This window comes from Eptatretus burgeri, chromosome 6, assembly GCF_056783735.1.
Source record: "Eptatretus burgeri isolate ZD-2024b chromosome 6, Ebu_testis_v1, whole genome shotgun sequence".
Taxonomy (NCBI): Eukaryota; Metazoa; Chordata; class Myxini; order Myxiniformes; family Myxinidae; genus Eptatretus; species Eptatretus burgeri.
In genome coordinates, this window is record NC_140966.1 from 86,542,010 (window position 1) to 86,563,046 (window position 21,037).

General features: G+C 45.6%; 1 protein-coding gene across 8 annotated transcripts in view; it reads right to left on the reverse strand.

Moving 5' to 3' along the window:
- The window catches only part of LOC147025257 (methylcrotonoyl-CoA carboxylase beta chain, mitochondrial-like), a 92,807-nt gene that overhangs the window by 45,706 nt on the left and 26,064 nt on the right, over positions 1-21,037 (reverse strand). For all 8 annotated transcript variants that reach the window (XM_085886053.1, XM_085886051.1, XM_085886054.1 and 5 more), the window contains exons 4-8: positions 20,322-20,402; positions 7,909-8,087; positions 5,953-6,166; positions 4,214-4,305; positions 2,481-2,637 (exon numbers count right to left, since the gene is read on the reverse strand). In XM_085886053.1, the coding sequence (XP_085742179.1) occupies positions 2,481-2,637; positions 4,214-4,305; positions 5,953-6,166; positions 7,909-8,087; positions 20,322-20,402 (723 nt within the window). The remainder of the gene's footprint in view (positions 1-2,480; positions 2,638-4,213; positions 4,306-5,952; positions 6,167-7,908; positions 8,088-20,321; positions 20,403-21,037) is intronic.

The window sequence follows — 21,037 nt, forward strand, 5'->3', positions numbered from 1 at the left end:
AGCACTAAGTTCCTTGACTTTGCAAGAAGTCATGGACTTAGGGTGGCTCATTCATGGTTTCTGCACCCACAAGCTCATCGCTAGACTTGGTATTCCAACGCTGGTGGTGTGGCAAAGGAGATCGACCATGTGCTCTTTGATGGTCGCTGGAGGATGATCCAGAACTGCAGGGTCTACCTGAGTGCTCAGTTCCTCAATCCTGATGACAGGCTTGTGGTAGCAACTCTGAAGTTGCAGATTAAATCCAGGAGAATGGTACCATCCCAGCCAAGGCTGGATGTTGGCAAGCTCAAGGATGAGAGGGTAGCTGTGGAGTTTGCGAACAAGCCGAATGGGGATTTGGGGGTCTGGGTGCTTTGGGGAATGCTGAGGAGTTGTGGAGTGCCTTCAAGACCACAGTCCTTGATGTTGCCGGTGGACATGTTGAAACTCATCGAAGGGCGAAGAAGAATTTTTTCTCTCAAGGGGCACCACATACCATTGACCAGAGCCGCAGGGCCAGGCTCAATGGCACAGCTGAGCTGTTTAGGGAGCTGAGGCGTAAAACTGCACGTGCGCCAAAGGTGGACAAGGAGGCCTATGAGCGAGGAATGTATGAGGGCGTAGAGCATCACCTGTGGTCAAGCGATTCTTGCCCTGCTTACAGGGGAATTCACGCATTGTGTTCATCCAAGCCCGTTCCTCGGTATACTGCAGTTAGAGCAGAGGGTGAGAGGCTCTTCACAGAGGAGTCCGAAGTGAAGACCCGCTGGGCCGGTGACTTTGAGCGGCTGCACCAGGTTGATCCACCAGCTGTCGAGTTGGATGTCAGGGGTGTTGCCATCCCTATTGCTGACCCTCCAATCAACTGTGATCCACCTTTGTTTGTGGAAACACAGACTGCAGTGAACTGGTTGAAATGGGGTAAAGCTCCTGGGATTTGTGGCATCCGTGCTGAACTTCTCAAGGCTGGTGGAAATGCTACACTTATGTCGTTGTATGCAGTTCTGTGCTCTTCTTGGAACACAAGCATCATCCCAATTGACTGGAAGAGGAGCCTTGTGATCTCTCTCTGGAAAGGGAAGGGTGATCGCCAGGACTGCAACAACTACCGAGGGGTGACGCTGCTCTCAGTGCTGGGCAAGGTCTTTACTCGAAGAATTCTTGATAGGGTTCGCCACCATCTGCTTGAGAACCAGCGTCCAGAGCAGTCAGGCTTTACACCAAAGAGGTCAACGATTGACCGTATCCCTGCTCTTCGAGTACTCATCGAACACAGACGAGAGTTTCGGCAGGGGCTGCTTCGAGCCTATGCTGAACTCTGCAAAGCGTTCAATTCAGTGAATCGGGATGCCCTCTGGAGGATTCCTAGTCTTCGGGGGGTGCCACCAAAACGAATCAATCTGATTTTTGAACATTACTCTGGGACTGAGAATGCTGTGAGATTGGTGATACAATCTTTTACGTATTTCCAGTTGTTACTGGAGTTCCTCAGGGGTGTGTACTGGCCCCCAAACTTTTCAGCGCTTGTATGGACTGGATTCTGGGGAGGAAGCCGGAGAGATCAAGCTGCGGTGCATCGCTTGGGAATGTCAAGACCTCTGACCTTGATTTTGCCGATGATGCAGTCATCTTTGTGGAGACTCTGGATAGCCTTTTGGGGGCCCTCGAGGTGCTGAATGAGCAGTCGGAGCCGCTAGGATTACTGGTTTCCTGGGTCAAAACTAAGATCCAGGCTTTCAATGACATTGGATGCTGCCATCTTATCTGTACCTATTTCTGGTGAGGATGTTGAGGTCACAGAGAGATTTACTCACCTTGGCAGTGATATTTATGTCTTTGCTGGCTGTGAACCAGAGGTCAATAGACATCTGGGTCGGGCCTGGGGAGTCGTGGATTCACTGGATCATGGAGTGTGGTGCTGTCGGTAGCTGTGCAAGAAGACGAAAGTCAGAGTCTTCCGGTCATGGTGCTTCCAGTCTTGTTATACAGAAGAAAGACTTGGATTCTGACCAGGAATCTGAGACGGAGACTTGATACCTTTGGTATGAGGTCTTTTCGGAGAATCCTTGGCTATCGCTGGTTGGACTTTGTGTCCAACGAGTGATTGCTGAGAGACTCAAATGAGATTTGTTACCTGCATCGTGCGTGAACATCATGTTACCTGCAAAAGGAGATGGAGATGGGCCAGGCATTTGCCTGGGGGATGGCCAGACGTAGGCCCCTGGAGTACCGGCGGAAAGTGGACGCAGCGACATGCTCCTCCAGCGCATCCTACCATACCTGACCTAACCTTCCCTGTCACATCACCCTGTCATAAGCCGAGATGTCATATTCAGTATGAAAAAGATAGATAAGGTTTGAGCACCACACTACAAAATACTCCAAAATAAAAACAAAAAAGAACATTCAACCACAGCCACTCTGAGGATTATTTTAAAATGTGGTCAACAAGGTCAAGCAGGGGATGGGGGCTCGCTCTGTGTACACAGACGTATTACCGTTGTGATGTCCAGTGGATGGATGGGTGGTGGTGCTGTGTGTGTGAGGAAGAGAATAGGTATTTCTGCTTGCTCACACAGTCGAACAAAGTGTGATCCTTTAAGAGCAGCTGCATAAGTTAATTCTCCGTAGTTTGCCAGAATTCCCAATGGCCAACTGTCAGAAATTGGGATGAACAAACAAGCATGGAGTTTGGATGGAAAAACACAAAAGGAAGGTGATAAGGTGCACAGAAGTAATTTTGTTACTAATTCTAATCGGTGATCAGTTTACCATGGAAAGCAAAAATGAAGGGAATTTGGATGATACGGAATGATTGAGACTCGTACACATTTTAACAAACTCAGTCTCCCTAATTGTCCCACTCCTCAGACTCCAGACCCTTGCATAATTTTCCCAAGATGCACGAATGGAGGTGAAACTGCACACACGGCTAATCCACCATAGTGCGGTTGCTTGATTAATGTAACCACATGGCCGATTCAGCATGCAGAGTTGGCTTAACAGGGAAGATTTTACTTCCGCTAGAGGACAGAACAATGACTCAAAATACACAGAAACTCGTTTAAAAGCAAACCGTTTTCATAAATAAATACGGGATTGGGGACGTGAAGAAAAATGCAATCATAAGACGGAGATAACCGAACGGGGAGCTTAAATGGCTGGAACAGTATCTCAGTTATTCTAACCATTACTTAACCTGTGCCAGACATATTCAAGAAACACAAGACGAAAGAGAATGACTATGTCGGTGTATGTGTGCGTTTCCCCTAAAGTGCTCAGAGGACACCTCTTCTGATCTGCATTGCCCTTAGCTGTGCGTTGTTGTGGCGATGGATGTACGCTCTGGGCTGTGCATCTGAGAGGAAGAGAGGAGAGCTTTGGTTATCCCGGCTGCAGAGAGATGATGGTCCCGGCTGTGTGTCAGTACGGAGAGGAAAGAAGAAGCGAGATTTTGGTGTCACTGCCTGCATTTTTCTTTTAATGTGTCTGTCTCCCCCGCTTGGTCTCTTACGCATACTGACTGGCTTAGGTGCGAACATGGTCTTATATAACCAGCACTCTGGGGTTAATGAGGAGATGTGAAAACTATCGCATCCCCTCATTAACCCCGAGGTCATTTTCAAAACAGAACGTATGCGAGCCGAAACCAAACCATCAGCCATGATGTCTCCTAAATCATAATGTAGCAGCTCTGTTCTCCAAAGCCAGCCACAGTCTGGGGATCTTTCATCATTCCAAGTCGTTACTTGAAAAAGCAGAACTACTCAGATCCAACAAGGCCTTAGAACACAGAGGGGTACTGGTTTCCCCGATGGGCTGGGCTGGCACATCAGTATCTCATCTGTTTCTGCTGGATTCTGGGGAATCTAAAGCTTTCAACATTATTGGCATCTCCCGTGATGAGGCCAAAGCACAACGGTTGCTGCTCTCACATCGTAGATAGGTTGGTTACGTCTCTTTTCTTTTAACCATCTTTTCTCTGGTCCTGCTCAATTTCCCCTCTCAGCCCTCCCCCCCCCCCCCCAAAAAAAAAGAAGGATATACGAGTTCTTCCATTAATGCTCTGCTGGTTGATCTTCCAAAATCCCAGCTGATTGGGCACTTCAACTCTTATTTAGTCCTCACTTGTCATATTTTGCAATATTATAATGACAATCTTAAAAATGGCTACCTTTACACATCTGTACATCAAAAATGCATTACTAACAAAGACAAAGGGATCCTGTACCTGTCAATGTGAGCAAATCCGGTGAGGAGTGTTGGACCATAGCGAGACTTAAATTCAAACAAACGGCTGCCATCCACCAAACGGGCAATGATCTAAACAAATGGAATAAACCGAAATTACAAACCAATAAAGAACATAAATGTAATTGCAAAAGCTGTATACTGTTTCATCATGTGAGGCGCTTAAAAATGCAATGATATGGTAAATATAGCCTGGTGTTGGCTCAGTGGTTAGGGTGGCAGCTTGGGATCCGAGGGTCCTGAGTTCAAGCCTCGTTGCCCGCTGAATCAATTCACCAGGGGGTTGACTCAGCCTGCCATCCTTCCGAGGTCGGCAAAATGAGTATCAGCTTGCTGGGATGACCGAGTCATTCAAGTATCCTGCGTCAGAGTGGCGACCTGTCCAGGATTGTGCCCAATAGCCAAGGAGACTGCTTCGACAGCACCAACGCTCTGTACAGAGTATGGTCCCAATGGACTGGATGGATATGGTAAATGCACTGAATGCAATAGCTCGCACACGTGTCGCATCGCTCGTATAAATAACTTATTGTTCGATAAAAACGAGTTTTGCAAGTAACAAAGGCGTAAGAAATAAGTTTTGAGGATTAAAAGGGAGAAGGATGATGAACGAGAAAATTAGGAAGGAGTGATGAGAAGAATAAGAGGAATTGAATGTGGGAGTTTTTCTTTAAAAAGAAAATTTTTAAAGAAGTTTCAAGTTGATAAAGGGAGGCGAGTAATGAAGATGATCTTCTGGGTTTGAAGCAAAGGAGAGAAGAAAGAAACAAGAATGAACGTAGAAGGCTTATGACTCACGAGCATGCGACCTGAGGCTGAGCCAAACAAACTCCAGAATGATAAAACAGGAACAAGTAATAACAGACAAGATGGGAGAAGGTACAAGACACAATTGACAATACAGGGAATAAATAACAAGCGTTAATTAAGCCAAAATCCAGTACGATAAACAACTTTTGGGGAGGATTTCAGAGAGCTGTGAAAACTGCCTGCTCTTGCCAAGAAACTGCAACCAGAACCCGTTCTTCCCACAGCCTCGATGTTCATTACATTATTTATTAGCCAACGTTGGACTTGATCCGAAATGGAGGCTTATGGATTTGGTCTCGATTTTCGTGTCCACGCATGTGTACGTGCATGCATCTGCAACCATATTCCGGACATATATGGACCAATTGTATTCGTACTTGGCACAAAGACAACACATGATGGTATACATATGCACGTGATTTTGTTTCGCGATGTGATCAAAGATGGCCGACTGGAGGCCATTTTAGTTGTAAAAACAAACAAACCGCTATCGAACATGTCCTCGACCATTTCTCGGACACGCATTTACCGGTCTTGTTCAAACTTAGCTCACAGATAATGAATGGTGGCTTACATATGCACTTCTTTTTTCTTCTTTTTTCCAAGATCAGATCCAAGATGGCCGACTGGTGGCCATTTTGTTACTTAAACGTGTCCCCAACCATTTTTCAGACATGCATGGTTCGATTTTGTTCAAACGTGGCACAATCACAGTACACAATGGCAGACACTTGCATCTAAATTTATTTTGCGATCTGAACAAAGACGGCTGACTGGTAGACTGGTGGCCATTTTAGTTGTGAATAAATATGGACTATCCCTTTCACTGCATACAACAAAATTACTAAAACAACATGGGCTATGACATTTCATGTCTATTTTTTATTTTTTAACTGAGGATGTATTCACCAGCCGTGGATCCAACGAATGTCTGTAAGATTTGGGAGCAAGGCCAGGTAACTCCTCTGCAGAGTACAAAGGTGGCTCGGTGTTGTCTGCCTTCGGTGAGCTTCCGGGTACCTTCCGGCTAATGGACATTGGTGCCAGTGTCTGAATTGCTGCTCGTACCATTGCGAATCCCTCAGCCTCGTTCTCAGCAAAATGATCAACACAGCCACTGATGCTGAGTAGGGAGAAACATATATCTGTACATTAACATTATGAAGAAGAATGCGCGTTATGCATCATTCATAACCTTCAATATCATGCATGCATCATCAAAAAATATATTTTTTAATTGCATCCTACATTTCCACACTATTATCCTCTTTAACATCATCCTTCTGCAGTACTTGGTTGCTGCTTTGTATCATTTACTGCAGTGCTGTGCAGTCAACAAATCAGGGCAGGAATCAAGAACTTACTCCACAGGATTGGAACACAATGGCCAGTTTAACTCTTTTCAAAAGCAACGGTGTGAAGTTTAATGTCCAGTCGTGAATGATGGCAGACAAGATAGCAAGTTAAATGTCCCCTCTGAAGGATGCTATGCAATAAATGACAAAATACTGTCGTTGCCACACCGGTTAAGTTAATTCCCTTCAACCAATTGTCATGGACAGGTGGTTAACACCGACCTGGCCGGATAACCGAACGATTTCCCTTGGAGACGAACAGCTGAGTTCCTTAAAGATTAAAGCACGTGCGGAACGGGAGGCAGCAAAGCATGTACCAGAGGCGTTCACCAGGACGGTAGCACAAAGGTATATACTTGAACCCACAGGCCACCACAAATGGACAACACAAGCAACTTACAATAAACACGGGGGGTTAATGAAAATAATACAAAGTTTGATAATAAAACGTGAGGTAAATTAAAGCCGAAAGTCGAGGCGCCTCTACAGTGTACACACAGACAAGGGGAAAATAAAATAAAAGAAAATCCTCCCTTTATTCTGGCACTTAGCTTTGTCCAGAGATGGTCTTTTATGAACTTGGTGATTGAACCACGGGGTCCTGCGTGAAAACCGCACCCAAAATGGCGCCAAGCCGCTCTCTGCGGTCATGTGCATGAGGTAATTTGTGAGGCGGTATTAAAACGCCAAGGCTCACCAACCGTTGTGCGGCTTCTTCTCATGAACGGATATGCCAAATGTTCCTCTCATAAACGAGGTCTGCTCACAACAATCACCCACCTTCCTCCTTGAACACACAATGGGATAACGCAAAGTTCGCTGAGATGCACGCTCCTCTTCCTCTCTTTCTCATAATCTTACAACTTCGCGACACAGCTGAACAGGAATGGCTAGCGCCTTGCCCAGCATGCAGGCAAATTCACACAAGAATTGTGCATCCTTCTTCACAATGTCGAGGAGAAGCAACCGTAATGCCCTTCTCTTCCAACCGCCATCTCCTCACTTGCTTCTCTCCCGAACCTACTGACGTCCACCGATCAATCATAAGCCTCAGAGAGTGGCTTGTTGGCATGAAGCCAAAAGGTGAGGTTTCTGCATGCTCGGAATGTGCAGCTCGGTTGTTGTTTTCAGGGGACGATTCCTGTTTAATCGCCAGTCTTGTAAATGCAACATAGGAAAAGGTCACAGTGTAGTGGGCAATCACATATTGGGAGAAATTGGCCTTAATCCCGACTTAATTAACACAGCACCGCCCCTCTGTGCAGTAACACGTAACAACTTAAGCTGACAGTTTCCATACTTAAGTTGCATTGAGATGTCTTCTGCTCATCCACAGGCCAAGCTACTCTATACAATCCTACCTTTGCTATGAAATTCCTCCATCTACCCCGACAACCGTAACAATACTTCTAAAGTGTCAGAATGAGTTTATCGTTGGGCTCTGAATTAAACCTCACCTAGACAGCTCTATTGTGTCAGCTTCTCCCAGACATGGTGCATACACACACACCTGGCATGCAGATGAGCTCCACCAAGCTGCTCAGCTGACACGTTTTCTCCAGTTGCTGCACGGACAAGGGGCGGCCCAGCCAAGAAGAGCGAGCCAATGCCAGACACCATGACGGCCTCGTCAGCCATTGTAGGAATGTATGCACCTCCAGCTGTGCAGGAGCCAACCACGATAGCCACCTACAAACCTTAATAAACTGTCATGTTTGTTTGCACTTTTAAATGAAGTTGAAGTTCAATTAAATAATAGCATTACTGCAATAGAGCATCGGCGTCGACCCTTTAATGTAACGTTTAAGGAGGTTGTTAGCTTAGGTGAGGGTTTATGGAGTGGTGAGACAAGTAACTAACTAGATTCCAAACTGTTTTAGTGATAGATAGGAAGCAAAGAGTGGATCTGACTGGGAAGAAGTAAGTAGTGGGGTATCTCACGGATCAGTTCTGGGATCATTAGTATTCATGATAACTTACATCAACAATTTTGTTTGGATTGTGGGGTTAAGAGTTGGATTTCTAAATTTGCAGATGACACAATGCTTATATATGCATATCGCAGTCGGAAGGGGTGGGGTGAGGGAGAGGTGTGATCAGATTCAGGAAGGTCAAGCTAGATATTCTCATAGATTGGGCAAAAGATTGGCAGATGCAATTTAACATAAAGAAATGCAAGATGCTGTGGATGGGTAAGAATAATGAAAATAGGGATTATTACATGATGCAAGGGGAAGTGTTGTGACACACAGGAGAAGGATCTTGGGGTGGTAATAGTTTTTCAGCAGAGTGGACAGTGTTTGGATCAGAGGCCTAAGCTTGAGGGTGAAGAAAATGAGAGTGAAGGCAGTTTTCAGGCAAGGGTCTTTCAAGTCAGAGTGGTTAATGTGTGGAATGGTCTCCTTGCAAAGGTCGTGGCAGTGGAGGGGATAGATAGGTTTAAGTGGGAATTAGACATGTACCTGGATGCATTGGAGATAGAGGGGTATGGGGCTATTGGCACGAGTTGTCGGTAACATGTGCATGGGTGATAGATACTGGGGTTGGTTCTAGGCAGGCATGATCAGCCGAATGGCCTCCTCTTGCACCAAATTACCTTGTGTGTGTCACTGTGTGTTTTTAAATCAAGATAATTCTGTGGTACAATTACGACCACCTATAACAGAAGGCAGTGATTCAATACAAAACATGGACGACATTGGAAGATTTAAAGAATGTTGGGGTAAGCAATTTAAATCTACACTCTTGTAAATATCAGGCACATTGTGTATAACCTCTGGATGATGATGTGAAGCACTCTGCATCTGCATATAATCATATAATTAACCAAACAAAACAATGTTTGTTCTTATGCATTGCATGTATTAGGTGCATTCCATTTCCTCATCTGCGTACTTGCACCATTAGGAATGTGATATCTTATATATGCGTGTTTGACCACACATCACCTGGAATTTATAAACTGTGATCCTGATATCAACATCACCTGAATTTATCAACCAAAAGCTGACATTAGCACGTTAACCACAGTGGAATAATTGAGGCAATTTCAGGATCATTCTATCACAACTTGATGTTTCTCAAAGTCATGTTCTTGACCGAGAGGTGACAAGAATATCAATGTAAATGGAATCCTTTCTTCGTTTCCCCCCCCCCCCCACTTGGAAGGTTGAACAGACGTCTGTCTTTCAGAGCATTTGATACGGTTCAATGCAGAAGCTGTGATGGTGCTGGGATAACCACGCTCAGCAAATAATGGCTACATCTCATCAAACTTTGATTTGAAGTTCGAATAACCGCTGTACAAATGGTGGAGTCCAAGGCATTTAAGATATGGAATAGGCCTTTCAACATCGGCAGGGTGGAGGATGAATGTAACAGATAACTGTGTGGATATGTTGGCTCATAATGAACAGTGGGTGGGTGACCAGGTCAATGCATTTGACCAAAGAATTGTTATTATTATTATTATTATTATTATGTCAAAAAAGTGACAGAACTATCCGAAATCTTTCAAGTGAAATCAAGAGCCACAGGACAGGAATCAACAAAATCAATAAACTCTTGCCGACTCCCAGATGTCGCAACAATGCAGAGCGCAAAAGATTCTGCTTTCGGACTTTCAAACCGATCAAAATATTGTTATGCTACATAACCAACTAGAATTCATAGAACACCCTACCCCGTGCAGTCTTGAGAAACAAGGACACGAGTGGCATCTGCGAGCGGAAAATTTGATTAGTCGTGATGATGTAATATTCCGTAATATTTTGTCGAAGTAGTACACTGCTAAGCTAAATGGAAGGGTTTTCAAAGTGCTATGCAAGAGATTTGTGTTCTATGGTGTTCAAATATATAATTCAATTGAAATAAAATAAATATTTGAAAGGTTGGAGAAAAAAAAGTTTCAGAAGTTTACCACCGTTAATGCAGCACCTTTCACACCACCTTATTTAACATGTTACGGTAGTTCTTCGTGCCTGTTGTTTGTGTCCTTTATGACATCCTTGAAAACAATACTTTTCCTGTTTGGAATGACTTTCAATTTTGTTTGACTGCCAGACAGGGGGGGAGAGAGCGAGAGCGAGATAGAGAGATAGAGAGATAGAGAGATAGAGAGATAGAGAGATAGAGAGATAGAGAGATAGAGAGATAGAGAGATAGAGAGATAGAGAGATAGAGAGATAGAGAGATAGAGAGATAGAGAGATAGAGAGATAGAGAGATAGAGAGATAGAGAGATAGAGAGATAGAGAGAGAGAGAGAGAGAGAGAGAGAGAGAGAGAGAGAGAGAGAGAGAGAGAGAGAGAGAGAGAGAGAGAGAGAAATCTCACTCCTCTCTGCGCTTGTGCAATCAGGACAAATTAAGAGCCAAAGTACTGCTAAACTAAAGGTTAATTTTCTAATTTGTGTTCAAAATTAAATTGAAATCAATTTGTTCCTTGATCATGAACTGAATTTTGCAGAGACAGACAGACAGACATAGTGAATCAATTGCTTAACCCCGCTTTTTGCTTCGCGCGCACGGGGTAACAAAAAGATGAGCATAGCTTGGACCCAGTTTTATGTCCATAGTCCACATAAAATATGACCATCTGTGCAAGTTCTCTTCACCATGTCACTACGGACACCTGACGGTGCAAACGACAAAAGTATATTTTCCAACCTCGCGCATGAGCACGCAACGTGATTGATGGATGGTTTGCATTCACTCAATTATTTTATCCCAATCAATTAAGCTTGTTTTTCATTCCCTCCTTTTTTCTGTCTTCTTCACCACTCCTCGCGTATTCTTCTTTACCTCACTGCCTTTTCTCTCTTCTCCCTCCCGTTATCCACATAACAATATGCCTGTCATGTTTGTCACGCAAAATATCTCAAGATGATGAAATCTCGTGAGATTGTGAATTAAACGTCATTTCATAGTTATTTAATTTTAACATTGCAGTTATGCGTAATGAAGATGATAATTCATTTCGGATCCTTTATTAACACAATTAGCCTTCTCACAATCACGTGAGAGTGGCAATTCCATGGAATTTCTGCAGGACATTTCTTACGAGATTGTGAACTGGACGTTGTTTTGACTGTCACTTCACACCTGCCATGACTTTGATGGAGACCAACAATACCGAAGGATGGCGTGGTCTGACCTGACTGCCGGCAATCGAGACAGTGCGACAAGATGACAGGGAGCGTTATCTATCAAAGTCACATATTACATTACGTGGAATTTCCACAGATACCTGCTCGTTAATTACAATCATGGTGCAACTTCCTTTGGTCTTTGAACGTTGTTCTTTCACCTCTCATCTTTGATCTTAATCCTTTGCCTGGGATTATGCAAACCCTCCCTTGACAACTAATATTGCTGCCATCGATCTTTATTACAGTGCCTTTGATTTTTGACCAGTCGTTTACTCCATAATGGGAAATTAGTCTATATCTATATATGGATTGTGTTGGGCTTCCAGGCGAAGGAAAGGCATTGGTGGGGGCCATACCCCCCCCCATCCCTCACACTTTTTAGAGAGGAGAGGAGAGCATGTTTCCTGTCTTCCCCCCACCCCCAATTTCTTGGTAATAGAAACAAACATTGTGTATATGTACTCACAAAAGATTACAAAGCAGTTTTCCTTGCAATTGAGAGAATACATTTTATGGAAAGTTTGAATGAGCGATTTATATTATTTACAAAAGGAATGGAATATTAATTGATCTGATGCACGGCACGATGGCGAAATTATCTGGGGATTTCTCACATGCACTGAAATGGGATGGCAATACTCAACCCGCAAACCAATGCCGAGGAATTGATTCATCGATCAGCTGACACTCGCCGTCATGTTTTTGGGGACTTTTTAAAGGTACATTACGTATAGGACTACACGTTTTAGTGTTTCTGAATTTTATTTCTGTATAAATGTGGATCTCTATCAATAATTCAAATAGCCAGGCCTAATATTTGTATATCATCAATTCAATTTGAAGTTCGATATCAAATTTGTGCAATTGATCCATGGACCTCCAGCACCCTGTACCTCCAGCACCCCTTTCCTCCATTCCTTCAAAAAATAATTTCACTCCTCCTATGAGGTCTGTCTGTATATCTTGTTTGGAAATCCTGAGAAGCTCAGTTTGCAGAGGTTGGCCACACACAACAAAAATTCCCCTTCACATCCATCAACTGTGTCAAACCCCTCCATGTCAGTACCCTCTGCCAAGTCATCTACATGCCTGGGTCCTCCCAACCCTACCAACCTTCTCTGTGTCTCCCCATTTCTGAAACTCCCTCACCCCGTCTCCTCCTCCATCCCACCTCGATCTCACTCCAACACCACCTTTCCAATATATATATATATACATTTTTGGTACACATTGTCGAGGCTCGTAAATAGCCTGGTGTGTTGGTGCAGTGGTTAGGGCAGCGGCTTGGGATCCAAAAGGTCCTGAGTTCAAGCCCCGTTGGGCCACTGAATTAATACACCAGGGGGTTGACTCAGCCTGTCATCCATCCGAGGTCGGCAAAATGAGTACCAGTATACTGGGCCGGTGTATACCCCGGTTAAAATAGGTGTACCATATCCCTGTGTCGTAAGAGGCGACCAGGGTTGTGTCAGGAAGGGCATCCGGCGTAAAACATGTGCCAAATCACTATGCGGATCATACGGATGATCCGCTGTGGCGACCCCTAACGGGAGCAGCTGAAAGAAGAAGAAGAAGAATGTCGAGGCTCGTATGACAACTAACACAAAATGCACAGCAAGGGGGGGCATGAGACAAGAAGGGTGGGAGAGGGAAGGATAAAACAGTGGGGAAAAGACATTCAGAGATCTGTGGAAGGAGAGGGATGGGGCACAGAACATGGGGAATACAAGATGGCCATTACAGGGTCTTTCAGGAAGGAAAGCAGGAAATTTGAAGCAGGTGGGTTTGGGGTGGATTAACAGGAGTAGAAAAGATCGAGGATTTGGATGGGGGACAAAAGGAGGTGGTGGTGAACGGCTGTTTTGAAGGCCTGGAGGGAAGAATGGGATTGAACAGAGTGAGGGAGTTTATTCCAGAGGCAGGAAAAACGAGGAATGAAAGAGTGAAGGTGAGCAGTGATTCGTGATTTTGGTAGTTTTACCAGAAGAGGGTTGATGGCAGACCTTGAGCGCCCTGCGGAAATATGGTGGGGACAAATTGCAGACATAGCAGGGGGGGAGAGACCGGGGAGGAGACGGTATCAGACAGAAAGACCACCGACCTTCCTGCGATGAGAGAATGAGAGGTCCAAAGACAGCCTCATCGCAGGAGATGCCAATGATCTGAAATGCCTTGGTTTCCACAGCGTGAAGCCGAGAAAGTTGAGAGGCAGGAGCACCATTCCAGATGGAAGAGCAGTACTCCATCAAGCTGTGGACGAAATCGTTGTATGTGGTCAGGAGCTCAGGTGGGCCGAGGAAGAACTTTGCTCGATGAAGGATTCCCAGTCGGCGACTGGCTTTGGAGGCGAGGTTGGAAATGTGGCTTTCCCAGGAAAGATCATGAAAGATGGCGAGACCCAGAAGCTTGAAAGAAAGGACTTCTTCCAGATGATTGTTGAGCAAGTGGATGGGGGGGGGAGGTGGGGGAGAAGTGGGGGGGGGGTGCAAACGGTCCTTTCGGAGGGACACAGTGAGAGTGTGAGATTTGTTCAGATTGAAAGACATGTTCCACATGTTGGACCAGTTTGTGATTTTACCTAGATCTGCAGTGAGTGAAGAAGCTGCTGCTTGCCAGTCTGAGGGATGACCGATGGTACGGCAGAGGGTGGAGTCAAAAGCAAAGAGATAAAGAGGATTTTCCAAAGAGTTGGAGAGATCATTGATGAAAACAAGAAAAAGTACGGGGCCCAGAAAGCTGCCTTGAGGAACTCCAGCCTGGACAGGATGAGGGGATGAAAGAATTCAATTTAGGGCCACACGTTGACTGCGACAGGAGAGGAAGTCTGCGAGCCATGAGTGGAGATGGCCTTGGATACAATAGGAAGAGAGTTTGGTGAGCAAGGCAGGGTGCCAGACCGTGTCAAAAGCACGTGATATGTCACGGGATATGGCTCTGAATTCATGTCTGGCATTGAGGACCTCCATCCATTGTTGGACGAGAAGAAGCAGCATATCCAGAGTGGAGTGACCTGGTCTGAAACCAAATTGATGATCGGAAATCAGGCCATTGGAGAAAAGGAAGGATTTCATGTCTGAAGCTATGATAGATTACATAACCTTGCTGATGATTGGGAGAAGGCTGATTGGTCTGCAGCTACAGGGATCTGTTGTTGCACCTTTTTTATGCAGGGAAGTAATGTTTGCTGATTTCCAAGCAGATGGCAGATGACCTTGAGCAAATGAGAGGGTGAATAGAACAGAGAGAGGGTGAGCAAGAGCAGAGGAGCAGGTTTTTAGGACACGTGGGCTGATGCCGTCTGGACCAGTTGCAGAATCTGAGTCGAGGTTTGACAGCAAGCTCTCCACCTTGTCAGGAAAAAAAGGACACAGAGTCCAGGAACAGTTGGGTGCAACCGGGTAAGGTAGGTACAGAAAGCGATGGGTTTTGGACACAAGATGTTGATGCAAACACCGAGTTTAGGCATTCAGCCTATTCACGTGCGGTATCAGCAGTGCGGCCATTTGAGGTAAGGGAGGATATGGAGGGGGAACATACACCAGAAACAGATTTGATTAGACGCCACCAGGATTTTGAGCAAGGAGAGAGGAAGAGGTGTCTGATTGGAAGAGGGGCCTTGTTGTCCCTCTCTGGAAAGGGAAGGGTGATCGCCAAGACTGCAACAACTACCGAGGGTGACGATGCTCTCAGTGCCGGGAAAGGTCTTTGCTCGGATAATTCTTGATAGGGTTCGCCACCATCTGCTTGAGCACCAGCGTCCAGAGCAGTCAGGCTTTACACCAAAGAGATCAACGATTGAACGTATCCTTGCTCTTCGTGTCCTCACCGAACGCAGACGAGAGTTTCGGCAGGGGCTGCTTGCAGCCTATGTTGATCTCTGTAAAGCGTTCGATTCAGTGAATCGGGATGTCCTCTGGAGGATTCTTGGTCTTCGTGGGGTGCCACCAAAACTGATCAATCTGATGTCTGAACTCTACTCTGGTACTGAGAGTGCTGTGAAGTGTGGTGGTACCATCTCTGACTTATTTCCAGTTGTTACTGGAGTTCGTCAGGGATGTGTACTGGCCCCCACACTTTTCAGCACTTGTATGGACTGGATTTTAGGGAGGATGTCGGAGAGATCAAGCTGCGGTGCATCGTTTGGGAATGTCAAGATCTCGGACCTTGATTTTGCAGATGATGCAGTCATCTCTGCGGAGACTTTAGATATCCTTTTAGGGGCCCTCGAGGTGCTGAATGAGGAGTCGGAGCCGCTGGGATTACGGGTTTCTTGGGTCAAAACTAAGATCCAGGCTTTCGGTGACATCTTGGATGCTGCTGTCCTGTCTGTGCCTGTTTGTGGTGAGGATGTTGAGGTTTGGAGAGATTCACTTACCTTGGCAGTGATATTCATGTCTCTGCTGGCTGTAAGTCAGAGGTCACTGGACGTCTGGGTCGGGCCTGGGGAGTCATGGATTCACTGGATCATGGGGTGTGGCGCTGCCGGTACCTGTGCGGGAGGACGAAAGTCCGAGTCTTCAGGTCCTTGGTACTTCCAGTCTTGCTCTATGGATGCGAGACTTGGACTCTGACCAAGGATCTGAGACGGAGACTTAATTCCTTTGGTACCAGGTCTCTTCGGAAAATCCTTGGCCATCGCTGGTCGGATTTTGTGTCCATCGAGCGGTTGCTGAGAGAAACTCGGATGAGATTTGTTACTTGCTTGGTCCGTGAGCGTCAGTTCCGGCTGTATGGACATGTGGCTCGTTTTCCTGACGCTGATCCTGCTCACCAGATTCTCTCAGTGAGGGAGTCTCATGAGTGGAGGAGGCCAGTGGGCCGACCATGTTCCTCGTGGTTGCAGCAGGTTGACCATCATCTCAAGGAGATGGGGATGGGCCTGGCATCTGCCTGGGGGATGGCCAGACGGAGGCCCCTGGAGTACCGACAGAAAATGGACGCAGCGACGTGCTGTTCTGGCACATGCTCCCATACCTGACCTGACCTGAGAGAGGTTTGAAAGGTTAGACTTGAGATTAGAAAGATGTTGTTTTCTGGCTCTCCTGAGGGCAGACACACACTTGTTCCGAGCTTTATGGAAGGAACTGAGATTACCCTCAGTTGGGTTCGCTTTCCATGAGGAAAAGGCAAGTTATTTCAGGACAACTGCCTCGCCACGAGCTTCAGTGAACCATGGGTGGGAGGAAGGGTAGGACAACTGAAGACGAGAGGGGATAAATCTGTGCATGAGGGAGAGCAAGTTCCTTTGAAAGAATTCCCAGGATGAGTTGATGGAGAAAGTAGCAATGGGAGACCAGTCTGGAAGTTTGATGGCTGCTTGGAGACCCTGCCAGTCGGCTTGAGTGAAATGCCAGACTCGACGGCGGTGAGGTGGTTCTCTGATAACAGCCAGAGAGATGTCCACTTTGACAAGTACGTGGTCAGAAGAACCGATTGGAGCAGAGGAAGAACAGCAGATATTTTCAGGGAAATTTGTCAAAATCAGATCCAGAAGAGATAGAGCACCATTGGTTGAGATCCGGGTCGGGAAATTGACCGATTGAGTCAGTCCTAATAAGTCGCAGAAAGCTTTTGCTGAAGTGCCATGACAGGTGAGAGAGGTACCCACACCTAGCCAACTGGCATGATGACAACTGAAGTCACCATATATGAGGAAGAGAGAGTTTGGATGAGAAGATAGAAGTTGGTCCATGTTTTCAGATAGTGCGGTGTAAATAGATTCATCACTGTTTGGTGGACGGTACAGTACACATATAAACATGATTTGCGAGTGGAGTGGAAGCCGTAGCCAGAGGTATTCCTGGGAGTGTGGGGGAGTGAGAGCAGTGCATGGAGAGTGAGGATTAGAGTCTTTGATGAAGAGAGCAACTCCTCCACCAGGACGAGGCTCAGGTCTGTCATACTGGAGGATGGAGTAACCAGGGAGAGATACTTGGGAGTCCGAGACGTCTTGAGGGAGGAAAGTTTGTTCGGCAGATTATGTCTGGTTTGTCAGTAGCAACCAATATGGGAAGATCTGTAAAGTTTGAGCAAAGGCCCCGGATATTTGAGGACCACACTGTCAATGAAGAGGGAGAGAAGGAGGCTGTGGGTGCAGGAGATGGGAGGGGAGGGGGAGGGTAGGACAAGGGAGGTAAGGAGAGTTGTTGTAAGAGTGTGGGGGATTGCAGAATAGCTAGGGGAGGGGGCCAGATGAGGAGGAGAAAAGGCTCTGTGGTGCTGTGGGAGGGGGGGGGGCAAGAGAGGGGGCAGAATGCAGTTGAGGATTTGAGGAGGTGGAATGACCAGCAATATGTTCATTCCTGTCGATAAATGTGTGGACCTCAAATATCCAAGGTCTCTGCTACAAACTGACAGATCTCTCAATCCAAGCCGCTGCTGATAAACCAGACAATATCTATTTAACAGAATCCTTCCTCCCACAGAGCGTCCCTGACTCCTCCGTGTCTCTCTCCAGTTATTGTCTCCTCCGATTTCACAAGTCTGAACCCTGTCCTGGCAGCAGAGTTTGACTTTCCATCCAGAACTCCATTTCTCACCGTTTGTGTACCATACTTACACCTCCCAATTTTAGCTGCAACTTCCCCTCCACTCCCAGCTTTTGTTTATCTGTGTTGTTCCATTCTCCTTACAACACTGACACCATTTACATCCATCTCTCTCTGTCGGTCTCAACATGGAGCAGCTTTTAACCACTTATTTGAACTCTCTTGTCCTCATACGTAGTGTTTTGAATTGTCACCATGCCAATTGGCTTGGTGTTGGCACTTCTCTCACCAGCCATGGCACTTCAGCAAAGGACTTCTGTGACTCAATCTCTCTCTATCGAGTGCAGCCTATGGCTGCTGGTTGCATCATTGGTTGGGACGCGGCTATGCCACTGATGCAGTGTCCCCCTTACCAGTACACTGGTGCTCATTATGCCGACCTCGGAAGGATGACAGGCTGAGTCAACCTCCTGGTGTATTTTAATTCAGCGGCCAAAAGGGCTTGAACTCAGGACCCTAGGATCCCAAGCCGCCACCCTAACCACGAAGCGAACACCAGGCTTGCTGTGACTCAATGGAAATGGCTCAATCAGTTAACCTTCTGACCTGTATTTTTGCCAGTGGCAAATCCTCCTTTCTAAACTTGGTGATGACTACCTTCCCTGCTAATGTATTCTGCTCTTCCTCAGCTCTGATTGGTTGAATTGATCATATACTTGTGACAGTCAACATGTCTGGCTATTCTTAGATAGCTGCCTCAGTGCCGGTGAGTCTGGCAGTTCACCCAGGCAGGCTTGCAGGGACAGAAAGCCATCCTCGCACTTCAGGACTGGTCTCCTTCATCTACTGCCCCTGATATAAACCAAGTCTGGTAATTCTTCCACAGAAACCTGCTCTCTCTTGTGCACAGATTAATCCCATCTAGTATTCAGTTATCATTCCCATCCTCCAGCCCATGGATCCTGTGGTGAGGCAGTTGCCTTGAAACAATTTGCCTTCTCTTCCTGGAAGGCAAATCCAACGAAAGGCCACCTCAGATCATTTCACAAAGCCCACAAGTTGTGTTCACCAGGAAAGCCAGAAAATAGCATCTGTCCAACCTCAAGATTGAACTTTCAAACTTGTCTCCCTCCTCGAAAAATTGGTGGCACCCTGTTAAGTCTGTCTCTGGAGTATGCTCCCCTTCCATCCCTTCACTTACTTCAAATGGCACCACAGCCAACTCTGCTCATGAGAAGGCTGAATGCCTCAATTTTATGTTTCCTTCCAAATCTTGTGACCCAACCCCTCGCTCTCTGCCCCATCCCCTCGCCATCCTACCCAGTCACACCCAACTGCTCCTGGACTCTTGTGTTTTTTTTCATCTGAGAAGGTGGAGAAGCTTCTGGCAACCCTTGACTTTCTGCCACTGGACCAGACTGCATCAACTCACATGTACTAAAAACCTGCACTGCTGCTCTTGCACATACTCTTTTTGTCCTTTTCACCCTGTCATTTGTGCTAGGTCGTCTTTCATCTGCTTGGAAATCCACCAACATCAATCACTGCATTACATAAAAATGTGCAAAAACTGATCCCCATAACTCCAGACCTATCAGCTTACTTCCAATCATCAGCCAGGTCATGGAATCCATCATCACAGTTGATATCAAATCATTCATTTTCTCCGACATCCTCATCTCAGATCACCAATTTTGTTTCAAACCAGTTCACTCCACCTTGGACATGCTGCTTCAGACATAAGAGGCTAACATGATCTTTAAAAGACGAGTTTTCTAGTATCAACTGGAATCAGTCTGCATCTGCAGAAAAATAAGTGCAATTAATTTTCTCAATCAAACGTTGAGAGAGGTATGCTAACCGCCATGGGAAAGAGGGCATAGAAACATATTGACACATCCATGGGCACTGAGCATACCTCTCCCAACGTGGATGGGAAAAAAATTGATTAATTGTACTGGCTTTATAATTGTACTGGCCTTCCTCCACCCACAGACATTTCCTGATTTTGCTCTGATGAAGGAAGGGCAAACACTCAAAGCTTCGTGTACATGCCATTTCCCACAGCAAATTAACATACTCTTATCAACTTCTCATTGATAAAATATATAGTTTACCTTGTCTGCTGACACAAATCAACATAAGCTTTCACAGAGACTAGTATTCCATTACACAGATCACTTGGTTTAATTTACGAGTATGAGCACATTGTAATACCTTGTATTTTGTTTCTCTCTCTCAAAAAAAGATATCTTTAAGTTGGCCCGTCACCTCGAGTGCATCCTCACCTGAGCTAATCCAGCTGCTGACATGATGGCCTCATTATAAAAAGTTCTCCCACCATGTTCTTTATCTGGAAAGAGTTCTGCCTGTAAAAAAAACAAGAAAAAGAAAAAATAAAGCCCACAAAATGAGGGCACAACATTTCTCAAAGCAACCATTAAATTAGAACTACCTTGTCGATGGCACACCATCGCATATTCCCACGCACACTGCTTTGTCCCATTAACGCTCGGTGAAATTTTATCTTGCAAAATGGATTGATTATTCTTTTCTATTTGATGTACTTTATGACCAAAGACTTATTATGTTTACCAAATCAGAAGTCATTGCAAGCATGTCAACATTTCATGAAACATTAATTTAACACTGTCCAGCAATATAGAACTGTGCATCAATTTAATCATAGGAATGAACTGTGTATAATATTAATTATTCATAATCAGTTAGATAAATACAGTAAAACCTGTGACTGTTTGTCACTCATGGGGGCCACATAAGTAAGTTCTTTATAAAAGAATTCACCATGTACAATGGTAAATACACTTAAAAATAAAAAATCAGCCCCCGTGACCCCACCCCCTCTGGCCTGGCCCCTCGGGGTCATATCAAAAATCTGAAAGTGTTGTGCACTTCCCCTACATGTATCTACTATGTCCCAAAGTTTCAAGTTCCTATTTCAAACGGTGTAGGAGGAGATACAGGGTAAGACGTACGGATGGCG